This window comes from Salvia hispanica, chromosome 5 (genome assembly GCF_023119035.1).
Source record: "Salvia hispanica cultivar TCC Black 2014 chromosome 5, UniMelb_Shisp_WGS_1.0, whole genome shotgun sequence".
NCBI lineage: Eukaryota > Viridiplantae > Streptophyta > Magnoliopsida > Lamiales > Lamiaceae > Salvia > Salvia hispanica.
The window spans coordinates 13,817,685-13,838,105 of NC_062969.1; the positions used below are offsets into that span (position 1 = coordinate 13,817,685).

Genomic DNA, 20,421 nt, shown 5'->3' on the forward strand with positions numbered 1-20,421 from the left:
ACTACACACTCTACACATATTTCACACACTACATTCATTTCACACACAACACACACTACACAGTTCACGAACTACACATTTCACACACTATACACACTACACAAATTGAAAAATAGGATGCTTGAAATGTGTTAAATGTGAGTAACATAGTAGTGTGTGAAGTGTGTGAAATGTGTGAAGTGTGTGTAGCATATGAAATGTGTGTAGTGCTTTTTTTGGTAGAATCAACATATTAATTATTCATATTTCATTCCATTTCATTTCTATATTAATTTGTAGATATCAAACATAGGAATGAAATCAATCAAGGAATAACAATTCCATTCCTTTTGCATTCCTTGTTACCAAGCACAAGAATGGAATTGAATTGTCATTCCATTCTCACCTTCATTTCATTCTCATCTCCATTTCATTTCCTTCTTATTCCATTCCATCATAAGCTGGACCTTAAAGTAGGATGGAGAGAGTTTTGCAAGATGGCTTATTGTGTACATAAATTGCTTTATGGTTTTATTAATAGTATTTCCATATTAACGTAGGTGGAAATGGTTATGTAGCAAAATGTTATTAATATTGTACTAGAATTGACAATACTGAGATAGAATTGACAAGATGAGAAATTGAGATACAATCATAGAATTGATAAATGTTACTAACATAATTGGTACGTATTCATTTTCAGGACATTTTAAAGCTCATTTTCTATTTTTCAAAATAAGACTGTTTTATACAGAACACACTAAAAAAAAGTAGAATAACTTCATAATTTAAAGTTGATGGAGGTTGATAGAGTAGATATCAATTTCAGTTAAAGCAAATGTCTCCCTCTCTTTTTTAATTCAAATCATAACCGACTCTTCTCTCTCTCTATCTCTATCCTTCAACCCTCCAATTCTTCAAACCATAGCTAACGAACACTTCAGCTGTGATGGACGGAATTAGGCCCGACGATCCTCGCACGGTGTTGGGGGTTTTCGGAGATTACAATGGTAGACGCATGGCCTTGATCAAAGCTCTCACCACTGGTAACGCGCTCTCTCTCTCTCTCTCTCTATCCTTTCTTTTTTTGATAAAAAAAGTTCAATATAATGCTCTTGTAATTTGATCTTCTTTATTCTTCTTGGAGTTAGGGTTTCTGTTTCTTGATTGTACTGCATTCTGCTAAATTTGTTTTTATTTCTTTTTCTTCCTCTGTTTATTTATTTATTTTCTCCTTTTCAGATGTTAAGGAATTCATCCGACAGTGTGATCCTGGTGAGTTAGGTTAAAGTTTCTATTTGGCTGATTTTTCGATCAGTTCTATTACTCTTTTGAAATATTTTGGCACTTGTTCATATAAGAAAATTTTGGCATGTGTTACTGAGTTTTATCGTTACATGGTTTGCAATTTTTTATAAAAATTACTTTCAGTTTTAGTGTTATTTGATACTCGATTTATAGTACTCCTCATTATGCAGTTATCTGTTGCAATTTTGGGGTTCTTTGATTGTTGCAATTTTGGGGTTCTTTAATTGTATAGTATAGTACTGATATTCCTGCTGACTGCTGTGGACTTAATCTTAGGATTCTTACATAAGAACGTGCAACTTGTTGACGCGGTATCTTTGATGTCCTATACCCGTTGTTGATGCAACACCAAATTGTTTTCATATATCAATATATGGTGTGGGGTGGAACTTTTATGAATATGCTTTGGCTGCTCATGGATATCATATGTATACAGTATTACCCTTTGTATTGTTGTGTGGCAGTCATGCATGAAGATCTGACCATTAAATTTCTAGGCAATGCAAGAAGAAAAGTTGTTAGTGCAATTGTTTTCTTATATCCACTGCTATACATTTATCACCAACTTATATATGGGTTAGTCTGTAGTGAAGGATATTACTGTTTATTGCTATAATCAGCCGCTATTTAATCATTCGATAAACGAAAATTATACCCATTAATGACGCTGCTGTTGTCAAATTAACGGACATTTTGCAGAAAAGCCAGATCTGTGTCTTTATGGATTACCCAATGGGCAATGGAAATTAGATCTGCCTGCTCAGGAGGTGCCTCCAGAGATTCCAGAACCTTCTTTAGGTATAAACTTTTCCAGATATGGAATGCAAGGAAAGGACTGGCTAGCTCGTGTTGCCATCCACAGTGATGCATGGCTACTTTCTCTTGCCTTCTATTTTGGTGCCAGATTTGATTTCGATAAAACTGACAGGTAGTGATTTTGTAAATTGTGAAGTTATTTAAATATTCTTTCGCTTTAACTTTTTTTCATTTACTGTAAATCACTCCCTTATTCGTTTCCTTAAAATTCCATCCTATTGATCCCTGTTGGGGGTGGGGGATCTATAGAAGGCTGAGAATTATATGTTCTATTCTATTTGGAGTGATGATGATACTAAAGAACAACTATATATAGTTTTGATTTATCGATGTAGATCAGGTGATCTCCCTTCCATATTGTGCATAGTTGTCCCAATTCCTTTGTTAATGTGTGCTTACTTTCTATCTAGTCTTTTGCTAATCTCCCATGTATTCAAGCATGATAATGCTAATCTTAAGTTAGCACTTTATAATTGCCTATATGTTTCGAATAAGCTTTCCAACCCCGTGGGAAAAAGTAATGAGAATGCCATCTGACCTATGGTCCTAGTATTTTATGCTGAAGTTTCATTACCTAAACAAAGTTTTGGCTTGGTTGCCAACCCCTTTAATTTATTGTTCCTTACTACTAAAGATGAGCATATTGCATTATAAAGTTAGTAGTACTATTGTATCATCTGGGCGATTATGTATAATGGCCTTTACTTAATTTCTTTGAATCTGCGATTATTGCTAACTTCATTCTGTTGTCTTGGATGCAGGAAAGTTCTATTCGATATGATAAATGATCTCCCAACCATTTTAGAAGTTGTGACACAAGATGCAAAATATAAGCAAGCAATAATAGAATTGGTAAATGAAATCATCATATCTTTTTCTATTGATATCTTGGGTAATCATAAATCATCATATCTTTTTTCTGTTGATATCTTGGGTCTTGCATCACTAAAACACTATTCCTATTCTATTATTTTGGAAGACATATACGTTTATACGAGTTTTAAAAATATGGCTTTTGTGTTACACTCTGCTCATTCATAATGGCCTATATTTTGTCCAGTATAAAAACTTGTGAGCTACAAGCTAGCAAAGAGATCTTCGACTGCCTTGTGACCAAAGATATATTTTTCACATGACTATACCTGTCCATTCTTGTCTCCACTTTATTTTGGGAAATCATTATGTTACTATTAAGGTAGAAGTAGTGATGAATAAAGCTAACCTCTTCTTTCACCCTTCCTCCTGGTCCTTCTAGTAGGCAGAATTCGAAGTTCTTTTCCAGTTTGGTCCCTCATCCTAAATATTGAGGTTACCATGTCCGGGAAGTTTAAACTGTAGCCTGAGATTTGGTTGTAATATACATACTAATAAACATATCATTTCAGGATCTTACCAGCTAAATTTCATAACCTATAGGTTTGAGGCTGAGCTATATCTCTGAATAAATGTTTGAATTTATATACCACATTGTTATGCACTTGAACCAAAACATGAGATAACATTCATCATTATTGGGCATGAGTTCTGGTGTCATAACTCATCTCATTAAAATTTCTGCAAATTTATCAATTAGTCTTGCTTTTCAATCTGCTAAGGCAGGACTAAGCTGTTTGCTTTACATGCTGTTCTGGCTGGTTGATGATAAAAAACAATTGATTTTCTACTGAGGTAAGAAAAGAAAATCTGGAAATTTGATGATGTTATGATGTCAAATAGTTTAAGAATTGATGTTTCATGATGACTTTGTTAGTTATTGGATATTGTTAGCATGTTTCTTTTTATCAAAGGAAAGAAATAATATCCCCTTGTTTTACATGATGGTTATGATGACTTTGCTGTGCCCAAGTTCATCTATATGTTGCCTTTCCACAGTGCTGCTATGTGTGAGTAATAAGTTTGTACACAACACTCTCTGACTACAGAATCCAAAACTAGCGTGCTTCCATTAGTTGAATTAAGATGCATCATAGTCATGGGCAATTAGCATGTTCTATAGAAGTTCTGCACTCTAACATGGATGAGGAAAAAGAATGAAGAAAACCATGAATTCTCCGTACGTAACATATTCACTGTGTCACATGTAACATCATTGTGAGGGTGAGATGTGATGCTGCTGACACTAAAACTTACTCCATGTGTGATTCCGTCTAAGAATAATGGTTCCATTTTTTTCATTTAGTCCCTGTCTATTTATGGAAACTTTCTATAACCCTTATATCTACTGACTATGAAAACTTTCTAAAGCTACTTCAACCACCTTTTCTCTTTCTCTCTACTAGTTTACCAATTGTGCATTAAAACTCGTTTTGTCCACCATGGGGACTATTTTACATGGACCGAGGGTATTAAAAAAAAGCTTAGTAGTTGTTTCACTAATCATTAGGTAGTAGTTTCGGGATTTGACTGTGTTGTATCAATGACTTCATATACTGGCAGGTGGGTGATACAATGTATCAACAGTACATCCATGTGATGAATCTTGTGGTTATTTTCATGATCAATTCATTTTCCAAACTTCATGGATCCTCTTCTATTCATACAACTTCAGTCGCTGTGCTTTATTTCCTCTTCTGAAGCTATAATAGTGAAAAAGGATCTTACTTTCTTTTCTGTAATTTACAGGAGAGAATGTCAGTGCCCCAACCAAATGATGAGGCCAAGTATGAGGGATCAAATGAAGAGGACGAGGGATCGGACGTAGAGGATGAAGACGAACATGAGGAAATCTTGTGCGGATCATGTGGTAAATATTACACCTCCGATGACATCTGGATTTTCTGTGACCTATGCCAGAGATGTTTCCATGGGAGGTGCGCCAATATCACACTTGCTGAGGCGGAGCACATTACTGAGTTCAAATGTCCAACCTGTACGGACGCGAGTGCCCCGCCTTGACGCCCGTCTTCCAATGCTAGTATAATTGGTCTTGGTTGTGTACAGTCCTAGTCATTTTATATCTGGAATAGTTAGATGCTCTTCTGTCTTTGGTTTTAGCTTTTATCGTTCATTGCATAGCTTACTTTTAATATTCCTGTCTTAGCTACATATTTCAGTTAACCAGTAACATCTAAAGGCTACAGTTGGAGATGTTTTGCACCCAGTTTAGCACACAAAGCTGTGTATGTATACTCTTCACACATTGTTGCGTAGTTTCCATCTAGCACTAGTTTGCTATGTATGGTAGTGCAATGAGAGATAAGATAGTAAATGGGCTATGGTATTTCACTTATGGATATTATGCTATCTATGCCTCCCGTTTAGTAGAAAAGTTAAATTTTGCAGAAAAATGTACGTGTTTGTTAGTTTGTTTAGTAATGCGGTTAATTATCTCGAACGCCCCTCACCGTGCCCTTGTGTGACGCCTGTTCCACGAGCTTCCCCTCTAATGTGTCCTGCCATTGTTCCATGTCACCAGGACAGGACACCCTTCTACCATTGCAAATGCTCTTAGAATTGAGAGAGTGATTCTATACTTGTTTTCTGCACACGTCTTCTAGTACTATACATGTATATGCTTTCACATTAACAGCCACAAAAAGGAAGGACGCAGAAAAAGACATCCGAGACATGAGAATTGGGATATAAGCGAACGCAATTTTTGGATGCATTCATGTTCAAGAGAGAATGGAGATGAAGAGGTTAGAGGCAGCCTTACAAGGAGACGCAACAGCGCTAGAGAATATTATACCAGTAAATCTGTTGATATTTGACATGTCCCAACTAGGAATGACAATTCTTGGGAATTCAGTGGCATCTAATTAAAGGGAAAAAAGGAAGTGGTATTTTTTACAATTTTAAACTCAAATCAACAGTTCTCTTCTCTTTCGACATAGAGTCGCATGGGGTTTACACAACTTGCCTGTTCAGATAATTAAAAGAGGCACGCATACAGCTAGAGAGTGTTGACTGTTGAGCAGTTCACCATTTCCACATAATTGCAGAGTTCCAGAATATATGAAGAGGCACTGCATTCTCCATGGCATTTAAGAGAATCTTATGTTATGGGGTAAAGGGCTTTTACAGCAATGCTAATCAATGTGTTACACTAAGTCAGGAATTTACAAATAAGACGTTTAATCCTGTCTCCATTTTGGCTATTTCATGTATTGACAGGATAATTTTTACACTTCCTTGTTCATAGTAATGAATAAAACAAGTTAAGTTAAACACAAACTTGGATAAACTAACAACTCTACCACAGTCTAACCCACGTGCAGGATACAGTTTAGCTAAAATCTATCTAATCATGTGAAAGAAACTGCACCTTTATCTGAATGCTAGCGCAGTCTGATAGTCTCGTTGGGAAGTATAACATTAGGATTGCGAATATGTGGATTGAGTGCAGCAAGGTCCTTCCACTTTGCACCTGTTCCATGGACACGAGAAGAGATGCTCCATAGTGTATCTCCAGGCTGCACTGTTGTAGTAGATGAGGAAGAAGCAGGACTTGAATTCTTTACGACAGCCTTTGACTTCATTAGTGGATGCTTGTTCTTCTTGCCCATTCCGTTTCCAAGCAACCAACGGGACCCAGACTGTTGTTGATTTTGAGAACCCCATAACTTCTTTTTACCCTGTTCCATTTTCAAACCTGCAACATGCACCTCGTTGATTTTATATTGAGGAATCAGCTCTTCTTCACGATTTATGCTTTCTGTTGGTGTTCCAGTAATGTTCTCTTTTGTCGCAGTCGTCGACTCCTTTTCCTCTTCACTAGAGTTCCTTGCTAGAGGAACTGTTCTATAGATTTTAGGCCTCGGTGGGACAAACACTCTCTCCACTTGTATAAGAGCGAGCATTGGATTTCCCACAGGCTCATAGTTCCGCAAAGGATCACGCAGCTGTACCATCAGTGCAACAGTGAAACTATTGCCCAACAAACCATACTTCCTACCTCTGCCTCGTCTCTTCTCCCCCTTTGATTTTCCACGAAACAAATCCAAAGAAGTAGCACGATGAGCTGCTAGCAATCTAGAGGTCCGCTCGCTGACAAGATCATCATCATCAATTTCACCAGAATCAAGTTTCACCCATTCATCAAGTGTAAGAGAGAGACTCATCAATCCGTCAACATTGTCACATTTGTCTTTGATATCCAGTAATTGCAATCCACCAGTCCCATCAAGTCCTATGGTTCCACTGATATCAACGCTCTTTCCCTTCAGGGCTGAAAGTTCTCCAAAAGATTGTGTGCTAATATTTGAAGGCGCATCCTCATCTGTCATACCAGATTGTACTCTCAAGCCCTCAATAGAAAGAGCTTCAATCTTATCCATTGCAGATGGAGCGAGATCCTCTAAAGACACGTACTCTGTATCAGCACCCAGCAGTGTAGAACCACACTTACCTAACCCTGGGCCATAGGATGTTCCTTCACCACTCTTTTCCCCATTACATATATTTTGCATAATTTCAAATTCATCCTGAGATAAACCTTGCCTGTAACAAGAATGCATGTATCAATTAAACTATAAAGGAATCAAAACATCTTTGGAAAAACGAAATTCACAAAAACGGCATATACTAATGCACATGCAGTAACTACAGACCTCTCCAAACTGGGTGCAGCTTCCCATGCTATTTGTTGAATTGTCTTGCCAGTTATATCTTCCAAAGGCATCAATTTGTTTGCTTGCATGGATAGCTTCTCAATTCCCATAGCAGCCAGACCCTGAAGTATGTCCATTACACCAGACCCCATTTCTGCAGGGACAACCACTGGACTAGATGCCTGCATTATTAAGCTCCCTCCACCTTTTGCATTCCTGAAAAGGGCGGGATTCATTGAGCGCAAAAACCCTCCATTTTTAGTTTGCAGAAAGGGACCCAAACCTTCTGAAACAAGCTGCTGATCAAGATCCTTTGGAGGCAAGCCAACTGGGTTGCGAAACCCATCAGATTTACTAGATGGAGATTGTTGAAATGCCTTCTCATTCATGCCCCAGTCACGCATCAAAGCTTCAGTTTCCAAATCCTCTAACCTTGAGGCTCTTCTACTGAATGCATTTGACTCCATCTGAGATGTCTCCCGGAAACCTTCCAGTAGTGATGACTGATAGAAGTCATTAGACATAGCTTGCCAGACAGACCCTGTTGGAACATCGCTGTCACTTTCCATTGGATCATCCTCCATATCAAAGTTGAGTATACCTCCATTGGCAAGAGCATCCCTCTCAAATTCCCTTAGAAGGCGTTCTCTTGGAGATTCAGGCTCACTTGTAGAGCTCAAACCAAATGGACTGGACTCTACATTCAGCATTTTTAAGAAATCATTGGCTACTGAGTCAGTAATATCATCCATGTTAGGTGGTTTCTCCTTCGAGAAACTGTCTTCAAATGGAGCTTCACTTTCATCATCCTGAGACTCTAGTTCCTCATTCATTAAATCTGAAGCGTAAGTCAGTGCCAGCTCCAGTTCTTTCATTAGTGACTCTTTGGAGAGCACAGCATTCTCTTTCTTTGAAGAACTGCATGTTCTTATTGACTGCTCGTGCTTTCGGTAAACAGTGTCATTGGCGGAAGGATGAAGGATATCCTCCTTATTGAGGGTTACCTCCACAATGCCATCTGTTTCCATAACCTCTCCAGAAGCTAAAGCAACCTTACAAGGATCCTCTTCTGATCTCATGTGCTCCCTAGTGAACTCTTCTATCCCCTTCTCTGTGACAGCAAACTCACCAGTTTCCCACTCAGTTTCAGTAATTTTCTCATCAGCATCAGGAGGTTTAAATGAATTCACTTTACAGGAGTCAAGATGTGAAGGAAATGGATCCGTGTCTAACTTATTTTCAACTGAAGCATTTGGCATCTCTTCATCCAGTTTCTGATAAAGTTCATTGACTGATTGATACAATTCTGAAGTTGGCATCGGCAAGATTTCATGAAGCTCCTTTATATCTTCTTCAGACTGCTTTAAGGTATCCAGAGTAGCAGGAAGACTCCCCACTCTACGAAGGATTAGATCATCCTTGAGATGAGACTGATCCACGAAAGATTCTGTCATCGCCCTATTCTCTCGTAGGTTCAGGATGCCAGGAGTATTGTTTTTCCTTGAAGGCTCCCTACTATTTCCTACTACAATGTAGCCAAAACTGACATTCATTGTTGCACCTCCTGCTTTACCTGATAGCCTGAAACTAGTCGCCCACTTCCCTGAGCTCTTTTCATCTTCCAATTCCTCTAATGTTAGAGGTAGCAATCTTGTCAAATCTATATGATGCTTCCCCAAATCAAGCTCAGGGGCATTGTAAACAGAAGCATACAACAAGTAATTTTTTGCCTCATACTTGGCCACATTCTTAGTAGTGCCCCTGGAAACATTTACAGAACACGAATGAATAAGCTCCTCCTCAAAATTAGCTACCCCTTCATGAACTATATTCGGGGATGTCATCAGCTCACCATCCTGCCTCTTCCAATGCACAACGAGACAAACATCATCAAATAGGCTTGGTAGACCCTCAATCGAATGGACTAGGAGTGAGAAATGACATCTGAACCTTCGGTTTCGACCAGAGGTCCATGCCTTTAGACCTTTCCAGCTCCAAATTGAAGGCTTCTTTTCTTTCTCCTTAGCTTTCTCCGCCTTGATTTTATGCTCGGGCATAGGCGATTCTCTAACAGCCTCCGATCTATAAGCATCCGACGAGCTAGAAAGCCTATGCTGTTGCCTATCCGCAAACAAGGCTTTGCTAATGAGTTCAAGGTCATTTGCGAATCTTCCCGTTTGTGAAACCTCATCAATTTTCTTTCTGCCATCTGCTTTCGACAACATTGTCTCCTCACAAACCTGAAATTAAGAAGGCGATTTTGAAGATTATGAACCTATTTTCAACACACATAAATCCATGATTGCATCCGCAATACAATCCATTGCAAAAATTGGATAAAACATGAGAAAAATTCAAAATTCCCTAATTCAGGTCGAAAAATGTATGTTGAGTAAGGAAATATATTAATGAAGTCGAGCGCATGAATTAATTCATAAGGTTTCATTTCATCGTCAACGGATAAACGCATAAGCTACGAAAAGCATATCCCTCAGCTTATTCCGCTTTTCACTACGAAAATACATGAAGAGCGAAAGCAAATCAGAAGAGAATTGAGGAATCTTACCTCTTGCAGCTGAAGAAATTTGGGAGCCAAATCCAGCGCGCTCTCTCTCTCTCTCTTCTCTATTTTGGCATGAGCATGCTCGATTCAAAGTTGAAATTATACGACAGCATAGTGATTTTTCAAATTAAATATAAATATATCAAAATTATATTTATGGAATAATCCAGCTAGAAAATCATTATGATAAACGATTGGTGCTTCGTAGGTAGGTAACAGTACGATTTTTAAGTTTAGTTAATAGTATTAAATATCTTACTAATTTAAATTTATTCATTTTCTGTCAATTACTACCATATTATTTTGAAATTCGAACAAAGAAAAGTTATGTACTCCTACTACTTATATTATTTTGAAATTCGAACAAAGAAGTTAATTTCCATTTATCAATATCTTAGTGTTAGAAACATCACTCAAATATGGGGATCTATTTGAAAATCAAGTTCAGAATTTCGTACCATAAACTATCATTGCTCTATTTGAAGTGATGGCGAATACATAATTTAATCACTCAAAAAAAACAAGGGTATACATAAATTTAAAAAAATAATTAAGCCACAAATGAAATTAATAGGAGTGAGAAATAAAGCGCATATTTTTATCGTGTGGATAAGTGGTAGGAGTATTAATAATTTAAGTAGGTAGGAATTGACTGTCAGCTAAGGGAAGGATGACGAAGCTATTCTATTAGTGGTGGTTAATAATAATGTCACACATATTATTAATTTCTAACAATCATTACTTCATTACTGTTCCTTAGGTTTAAATATTGACAAATTATGCAACGCATGTCATGCTTTTCAATAACAGGCAATCTAAAAGTATCCGTTTTTGTCATATATGGTCAGCCATATAAATTCATAAAGAAAATGTTGTACTGCATAAAAATGACATGGAGTAATTAATGTAAATTTATTAAGGACTAAAGTTCAAATTTAGTCTCTTAATTTCTCTAATTTTTTTTTTAAAATTTTATGCATTTAAGTGTATTATTTTTTGGTTTCAAACGAAATGCTTTGGATCCAAATTAATATTTTTTTATTAAGTTTAGTGGTCAAATATTTTTTTATCAAATTAATGAATGAATAATTATGAATCTAATTAGCTAGATTAACCTATCCAATTCAATATTAAAATTTATAAAATTTATATACGAAAATATTAAAAATCATAAAATATTTTTTTACATATAATAAAAATATTTACAAAATTTATCTAAAATAAAAATAAAATAGAATTGAAATTTAAAAAATATTCACAAATTTAATTTTTATTATAGGTAAAATATATACTGGTAAGATATTTTTATCAATTTTAATATAATTTAATTTTTATAAAATATTTTATAAATTATAATTTAAGTAATTTTTACCATAGAATTTTTTTTTTATAAATTCTAATATTAAATTAATTAGGTTAATGTGGCTAATCTTATTCAAAATTCAGTCACTAATTGATCAAAACACATTTGACCATTGAATTTATCAGAAAATGTTAATTCGAGACCAAAACATAATATTTGTGATGAAAAAGGTTTTTTATAAAAATTTAAGGAACCATTTTTAACATTAGTTTCATTAAAATCAATTCAATTTAAAGCATAAAATATTTTAAAATTATTATACCTTTATATTTAAAATACTACTACTTATACATCAATATTATAAACGATAAAGTGACAATCCCTCTTAAAGCATAATATAAGGTTTGTATTAAAATGACAACCCCTCTTAAAGTGACACCGTGACACCACTTATACAGCAATATTATAAACGCTACACAGCAATATTACAAACACTACACAACAATCTATAGATTGCTGTATAGTGTGTCGGATATTGCTGGACAAGAAAAATTGCTAGATAAAGACCAGCAAATTGTTGGCCGTCTTTTTTGGGGTCCTTTTTTTTGCCACGTGGTGACTTATTATTCATCCGCGTGAAGTTTATATTATGCAGTTAAAATTTTCAAATGGTTATGCTTCCCAATCACTTTAATTGAGGGATTCGATCTACTTCCAGTCTCAGTGTTCTGTACGACCTATTGTGGATGGAATGAAGGACATTGATAAACTTGTCTTGAACTATATGCAGCAGCCATCATGCATGTAAGTTCTGTAAATTCTGATCCATCTACATATGAGGTTTCAACTATTAGCTTATGTATTTTCCTAAAGACTCTCACATGCTTGAGGTCTCAAGATTTATAAAATCATTGAACCCTACCTTTCATAAGATATTTATGTGCCATAGCATTCATAACAGAAATAATACAGGTGTTTAATGTTATAATACGTTTTAAATGACATTTTTTTTCATGTAACAGTGTATAGGCAGAGGAATGCCACATAAGTTTCATTAGAAGTAGTAACACTGCTAGAAATGTGCCCATGATTACAGATATACATGCACTTCTATTGATGGTTGCTATCTTGTCTTCTTCTAATTGTTGCAGTGGCAGAGAAAATGGAGCCCATCGTGCAGAAATTGCCAAACAACTAAATGTTCCGGAGCATAAGATCATGTAAGTTCTCTCCCTCCTCAATCACCGACTCTCTTGAGCACTATATTCATTCTTTGGTTTTCTGGTTTATTGGCAGAGAAGCTATTGCATCTTTGAACGAAGAAGGTTTAATTTATTCAACTATTGATGAGTTCCACTTTAGGTCCACTGTCAACGGTTGAAATTGGATATACATAGGAGCGATGAAATTTTTTTGTGCTATATCTACAATTATCAACCTTTAGGTATGAACGAATATGAGTTCATTTTCTTTTAGCAACGTAGTGAATTCAATTTAAATCTATGAAATGGAATTTTTGGGTAATTCACTTGTATAAGAGTTTGGTGAAAAAAATGTTCAATAACATCTGCCTCCAGATTATGTTGAAAATTATTTATGGATGGAAGATATTCGATTCATATTACAAGCTTTCTAAGCTTTATTTATAAGAATCTGAATTGCAACAAGAAATCTGGTTAAGTGCTACCTTCAAATTTCTTTCACAAAATATATTGGTCCAATCATCTCTGCTGGAACTGAAATGTTCGTTTCAAATTATAGTGAAGAAGTTTTGTGATTATGATTTTCACTTAGCATATCTTTTAAAGTCTCGAGTTTGAGGAATCATATCATTAACAAAAAAAAGATAAACAATAAAAAATAAATGTACTCGCATATTAGAATTTCATGCAAATGTCATCCAAGATAATTATTCTCCCTTATCCCACTTGCACAACTTCAAGTACAAAAAGGTACATATGAGTTAGAATTTACAATCATCGTTAAATTTTCCCTCTTCTCTTCAATTTTGTAGATAAATAAAGTAGGTTGATGGTGTATGTTTTTAAGATATACACTTTTGGCATGTTGCTTTTGGGAAATGGGTATTTTAAATTTTCATCTCAAATGGAGACTATATAAACCTTCTAATATGGAAAAGATATTTTTTTTCTTTTACAAATAAAAAATACTATCACCGTCCTATAATAAGAGTCATATTTTGTCATTTCGTCGTCTCATAATAAGAGTCACATGTCACTTTTACCATAAATGGTAAGTAGATACTACATTCCACTAATCAATTCTACTCACATTTTATTATAAAACTAATATACATGAGTGAGACTCATAATTCACTAACTTATTTAACTCACTTTTTTTTACTTTTCTTAAAATCCGCACCCACACTAAATGTAGGGTAGTAATTAATAATGATTCCTCGTTATCATTATCACCATGATGACTCAAACCTTCAATCTATTAATTGAAGGAGAAACGTACCAATTAAATTGCACTTTATCGTCTATAATAAAACGATGGTTATATCTTCTCAAATAAAACTCTCTCCCAAAAAAATTACATAAAATCCATTTATATATAAATGACATATTTTATTGCATAAATGACATAAATGATATAGACTTCATCCTCTACTCCATCCCTCACAAACATAAAACATGATGGTGGGCCCCTCACTTATGTTTGTGAGGGGTTGAGTAGGGGATGGGGGAGAGAAAGTATTAGAGCATCTCCAATAGCGGCTAGCCCACCGGCTAGCCGAACTATTGCAACCGGCCATCGCACCTTCGGGGAGAAATTAGGAGAGCGCACGCCGATTTCCAGGCGCTGGCCGATGCGCTGGCCGCCATTGCAGGCTAGCGATCGGCCAGCGCTATTTTTTATTATTATTTTTTTAAAATTTTGAAACACTATATATTCGTGATTTTCACGTCATTTTTATTTGCACCACTTGTTTTAACGAATTTTCTCTCTATCTAAATTTTTGTACAAGAACAACCAGGCCAAATGAGTAACGCGGGTGGTGGTAGTGGTGGTAGTGGTGGGGATGCTGAGGAGTACGAACGGCGAACGAACGAGGCATTGGAGGCCTACATGAACCGCGAGATGGAGCGGTACATGCAAAGGGCCTTGCAGCTGGCGATACCTCGCCCTCGACCCATTGTCCACCGCCGAGCAGTGATTGATCGGGATCACGTAGCTGCACATCGGCGGCTATATGACGACTACTTTCAAGAGAACCCGTGGTTTGGGGCCAACCTGTTCGTGACGGCGTTTTAGAATGCGCAGGAGTCGTTTATGCGTATCGTTGACGCTTTGGAGCAACGATATCTCGTGTTTCCGCTTGGCTGTGCACGATGCGGCCGGCACCCGGCCACACCCTATTCAAAAGTGCACGGCGGCAATCGGGCAGTTGGCCTACGGAGGCGCGATGCATACATGTGGGATGAGTACCTCCACATCGGTGAGTCGACAGCCCTGGAATGTCTGATGTATTTCTGTTAGGGCGTGATTGAAATATTCCGTGATCGTACCTTCGAAGCCCTATCCCCCAAGATTGTCAGGATCTGATGCAGATGCACGGGGAGCAGCATGGGTTCCCCGAGATGTTAGGCAAAGATAGATTGTATGCATTGGGAGTGAAGCTCGCCCGATGCCTGGAAGGGGGCCTACACGACCGGCTACAAGGGAAAGAATCCCACGATGATCCCCGAGGCCGTAGCTGATTACCGGCTGTGGATCTGGCATGCGTATTTTGGGGTAGCCGGGTCGAACAACGACCTCAACGTACTCAACTCGTAGCCCCTCTTTAACGAGCAGTGTCAGGGCATCGGTCCGGCCGGCAGTTTTGTAGCCAATGGTAACCGGCATGATATAGGTTACTACTTGGTGGATGAGATATACCCTAGGTGGCCCGTCTTTGTGAAGACGATCAGACACGCAAATGAGGACAGGAAGGCCTACTTTGCGGAACGGCAGGAGTCGGTGCGCAAGGACGTGGAGCGCGCATTTGGTGTGCTCCAGCCTCGATGGGCAGCAATTAAGGGTCCAACGCGTTTGTGGGATGTCGGCTGCATTGCCGATATAATGCACGCCCGCATTATCTTGCACAACATGATCGTCGAAGACGAAGGCGCACAACTGACTAATTGGGCCAACGTACGCAGGGAGGTACCTCACGATGAAGCCGGCCGCCTCCATGCACATGCCGACATGCGCCAAGTGAATGCTCATATTCAACTCCAAAAGGATTTAATTGAAGAGTTGTGGGCATGGAAGACTGCACGGCGATAGTTTTTTTCTTTATTATGTAATTTTTTTTAATGAATGTACTTTTTTTAAATGAAATTAATATGTCTCGTAAATTTAATTCCGTAATTTATCGTAAATTTAATTCCGTAAATTTAGTTGTTTTTGAATTACTTTTATTGCGGCTAGCCTATTTGCTTAAAATGATGATGTGGCAATTGGAATTTTAGTGCTGATGACGTGGCAGAGAGAGAGAGGCTGGCCTAAAGGCTAAAGCCATTGAAGATGCTCTCAGGTGATCCCAAGTGCTCAAACACATAGTTCAATATTAACAACATCTTAGTTGACAACACAAATTTGAAAACATCAAGTGAATCAACACACATGTCGTTATAGTATACTTCATGTTTTCAAAATTCATACTCTCATCCTTTCTTTTTTTCTGATGTAATGGTTGAATTTGGTATGCATAGCTGAGAAATAAAAAGACAAGACAATAGTTGAGATTTATGACCCTAATTGAGAATTGAGATGCAATCTCAGTCACTTATTCAGAATATTTGTGAAATATCAACAACATGTAGTTTATGTCAACTAGGGGTATTATCGTCAATAGTCTGCACATCAAATGTCAACAACTTTATTCAATAAATACTTTTTTTATTTTAATTATTTTAATTTTTTTTAATTTTCTTAAAAAAAATTTATATTTTTTTTAAGAAATTTTTATTTCTTTTAAACAAAAATTTCATTTTTTTTTATCAACTACATATACAATTCATGTTAACTACACATCAAATGTCAACAACTTTATTCAATAAATACTATTTGACATGAATTGTACATGTAGTTGACATTATATTGTGTAGTTAATATCAGAATTGTATATATAGTTGACATGGATTGTACACATAGTTGACATTATATGTGTGTAGTTGACATGAATTGTGTGTGTGGTTGACATGGATTATACATAGTTGACATTATATATGTGTAGTTGACATGAATTGAATATGTAGTTGAAAATTTAAAAAAAAATCAAAAAAAATTTAATTTTTTTTAAATAAATTAAAAAAAAATTTAAAAAATTTAAAAAAATTACTCCATCCGTCCCACTTTAGCAGTCTCATTGACTTTTCTGTCCTCTTTTTGTAAAAATGATAAAAAATAGTTAAAGTGGAGAAATGGTAAAGTAAGAGAGACAATAATGTTGATAAGAATCTTCTCTATATTATTCTCTCTGTTAATTTACCATTTCTCCTCTTTAATTATTTTTTATCATTTTTACAAAAAAGAGGGCAGAAAAGTCAATGGGACTGCTAATGCGGGATTTTAAGGGAGTAAAATTAAAAATGAAAAAAAAATTATTAAATAAAATGTATCATGATATTACCATTCTGCCCTTTCATAATTAATTAATCTATAGATATTTTCCATGTGGAAAAATCTGGACCATTTATTTAATAAAAATAAGTGGCTAATATTGCATCTCATTTCTCAATTAGCATAAAAAATTTCAATTATGACGATATGGGTGGGATGGGATTAATAATTAGCCAATAATAATTGGAGACGAACAAGATAAGATGTGACAGGCTCGATCTTGATAAAGGGCTAATGAAACAAGAGAATGAGGAAGGTATGATGGATATAGTATGGGCTGCCCCATTAGTCACGACTCACGATAAGGAATCAATTGAGATTGGTTATTTAGTCAAGCTTGATAGAAACTTGATTTACCAAAAACCTTCAGTCGATTGTGATGTTGATGAAGTAGAAAGCATGAAAATGAAATGAATTGTATTCCTATATGTAACTTAAATTAACCACAATTAGGGATTACCAATTTTATATAAATTTAATTAATCAGGAGAGATAGAGAGAGGCCTTTATTTCCGCCTATATTTTAAACAAAACCCATGTCAAGATCTTGTTTTTAATTCCCCAAATATTGAAGAATATAAAAGTTTCTTGAAACGGAAGAAGGAATCGTAAATAATTGAAGGGAATGGCAAGCGATGAAGATATGACGGAGGTCGATGATTCCAACGGAGGTTCATGTTCATGCGGTAGTAAGGATCAACGGTTGAAAGAGCGAAAAAAGGTAGTAGTAATATTTTTAAAAAAAATCTAATACGTTATTATTTAATTGCATTCGCGTGCGTGGTCAGAAGATATGTTTTTTTAATGAGATTAGGCGTTTTCCTGATTTGGAATTGGGTATATTTTGTCATTCGATAGCGTGCTTGATTGGTTGTGTTTTTGATTGAGTGTAGAAAGTTGCTCAAACAAAGGAGATGCTGTCGAAGCAAGCAGTTCACACAAAGGAGATCTTGTCGAAGCAAGCCGTCAAGATCGCTAGACAGGCTGAAGAGCATGAAAGCTTCATCAATAAGGTCACTTGCTTTAAATTTGTTGAGAAATGATTAGTATATCGACTACGTAGCTGTTCAGTTTGTTAGACAAAATAATTATGAGATGTAGTATATGATTGACTATAACTAATTATCAAGTGATTGTCCATCTAATTTGAGTTGTGAGATTCAATCTCATGAACCAAATTCAATACATATTTAATCCCGATATATGATCTTGCAAACTGAACAGCCTCTATGTAGATTGTATTGGAAGATGCCTTTGTTAGTGTTTGATTTGATGTTGTGGTGTGGTGTAGGTGACGCACTTGCTTGGTGTTCTTGGCTTCGGAGGCTTCTGCTTCATCTTGGGTGCAAGTGAGTAGAAACTTCTCTTCCATGGTGTTTTCATAGCTTTGGCTAATCGTGGTTTACTTTGATTAGGGCCACAGGATGTTCGATATCTCTATTGTTTGTTCTATGTCATTTTTGTCCCACTTCGATGGATTTATTACAGATACAAGAAATGGCATTATTATCTACTTGTAAGTTCTTACTCATCTTTGTAGTTGATTTATGTTATAAATTCAGGTGCCACAAGTTTTTAGTTGGAAGTTTAGTTTCATACACATCGATCTACTAGTTGTGTATTCTTTTCTCGGTTTTTTGACTGCTAAAACCATAAAATAGAAGAGGGGCATTAGCGACTCATTTAAGTTCTTTTTGGGTGCAGGATTTTTGCTATTATGCCAATACGATATTCTTGATCATGCTTCTGTTTTATCCCACAAATGAGAAACTTTTCATGGTTTGCTTCTCATTTGCAGAGGTAAGCAGTTGGCTTATATTACTTCTGCCCAATGTTAATGACCGTGATTCACTTTGTACGGACATTTTAATGGGCGCAGGGACCCTTGGCATGGGCACTAATCGTTTGGCGATGTAGCTTAGTTTTCAATTCCATGGACAAGATTGTAAGTGTCTTTATACATCTGTTGCCAGGTACGAAGCTGTTTTCCTTTGTGAGATAATTCATACTGGCTCTGTTTGACACTGGATCTAAAATATTTCTCCGACTTTGGCATTATGCCTTCGCTTCCTTGTCCACCCTTGCTACGAGAAAAACACGAAGAATTTTTTTGAATGCAATTTCTTTATCCATACTTGTGTTGAAATATCGACTTTCTCCCTGAATAAAATGATAAGAAAAAAAAGATGGATTGCTGGTATACGTGTACATAATAATCGTCCAACCACGTTTCTTAGCTAATGCAGTAAATTGATTTCCCAGGACTAGTTTACTTCACGATCCGATGGTGGGACCCCGTATTCTTCGAGGCGATGCATCTGGATGGGGATGCTCATAGAGAATCGTGGCCCTATGCGTGGCCCTATGCAGAGACGAAGTCATACCTGTGGACATGGCTTTTCTTTGTCCCTTTAGCAGCTTACGTTGTCTGGCAGCTTCTTTATTTTCTGATTGTAAATGTGCTTCGCGGACAGAGACTGCTGCGAGATCCAGAAGTGATGACCTCCTACAGGTTTCATGACTCTCACTCTTATTCACATACATCATTCAGACCAAGACCTACTCATATTTATACAATTCTTCTCTTGTGATAGGGAGCTGTCGAAAAAAGCACAAAAAGCAAACAACTTATGGTGGCGGTTGAGCGGGTTGCTGGGAGATCAGAACCGGCTGTTTATGTTCATTCTGCTTCAGGCAGTGTTCACTGTGGCCACAACAGCGCTTACTGTCCCGATATTCCTGTCCTACAAATTACATGTGACGTTCCAACTGCTCAAGGTATCTGCGACTATATGGAACGGGGGTAACTTCCTTCTAGAAGTGATGCCCAGACAGGTGATTCTGAAGCAGAAAAGGAAGACAGAAATGGGGCCTGTCGTGGTCGAAACTTCTGTGAAATTGACCGATGGTTCGAAGGTAACATTATCTCAGTAGAAGGTGTACAATTTGAAGTGTTTGTAAATCTGGTCTTGTGGTATACTATGTGATCAGAAATTTATTTGGTTTCTATAGAATTTTCCCTTTTGTTAATTTTTGTTTGTGCTAATTACATAGATTTGGTCTAACTGTAGCTTAGTTGGAAAAAAAGGAACAAAATTTAGCTCTCCTTTTTTGTTTGTTGTAGAATTACTCAAAAAAAATTAGTTGGAATCGACAGTTTTGTTTTATTGAATAATGTTGGTTGGTTATGGATTCAGTGAAGATCCAAAGCAAAATCGACAAAATTACATCAAGCATATAAGAAATTAAACTGAGAAAGTGGTTGAATAATA

At 36.5% G+C, this 20,421-nt stretch overlaps 3 protein-coding genes across 3 annotated transcripts; 2 read left to right on the top strand and 1 right to left on the bottom strand.

Moving 5' to 3' along the window:
* The first annotated feature begins 746 nt into the window (after nt 1–746).
* On the top strand, nt 747–5,277 carry LOC125190353 (PHD finger protein ALFIN-LIKE 4-like). Its single transcript, XM_048087633.1, has 5 exons — nt 747–1,025; nt 1,222–1,254; nt 1,987–2,215; nt 2,865–2,955; nt 4,726–5,277. The coding sequence occupies exons 1-5, from the start codon at nt 929–931 to the stop codon at nt 4,996–4,998; spliced, it is 723 nt and encodes a 240-aa protein (XP_047943590.1). The 5' UTR covers nt 747–928; the 3' UTR covers nt 4,999–5,277.
* An 883-nt stretch (nt 5,278–6,160) lies between these two features.
* On the bottom strand, nt 6,161–10,327 carry LOC125190268 (protein PLASTID MOVEMENT IMPAIRED 1-RELATED 1-like). Its single transcript, XM_048087529.1, has 3 exons — nt 10,219–10,327; nt 7,653–9,892; nt 6,161–7,542 (listed from the first exon to the last, which is right to left on the bottom strand). Exons 2-3 carry the CDS (start codon nt 9,875–9,877, stop codon nt 6,381–6,383), a joined length of 3,387 nt encoding a protein of 1,128 aa, XP_047943486.1. The 5' UTR covers nt 9,878–9,892; nt 10,219–10,327; the 3' UTR covers nt 6,161–6,380.
* A 7,270-nt stretch (nt 10,328–17,597) lies between these two features.
* On the top strand, nt 17,598–20,179 carry LOC125187030 (glycerophosphocholine acyltransferase 1-like). Its single transcript, XM_048083537.1, has 8 exons — nt 17,598–17,870; nt 18,043–18,162; nt 18,441–18,498; nt 18,565–18,665; nt 18,854–18,949; nt 19,029–19,122; nt 19,412–19,661; nt 19,744–20,179. The coding sequence occupies exons 1-8, from the start codon at nt 17,775–17,777 to the stop codon at nt 20,081–20,083; spliced, it is 1,155 nt and encodes a 384-aa protein (XP_047939494.1). The 5' UTR covers nt 17,598–17,774; the 3' UTR covers nt 20,084–20,179.
* Nucleotides 20,180–20,421: the final 242 nt, after the last annotated feature.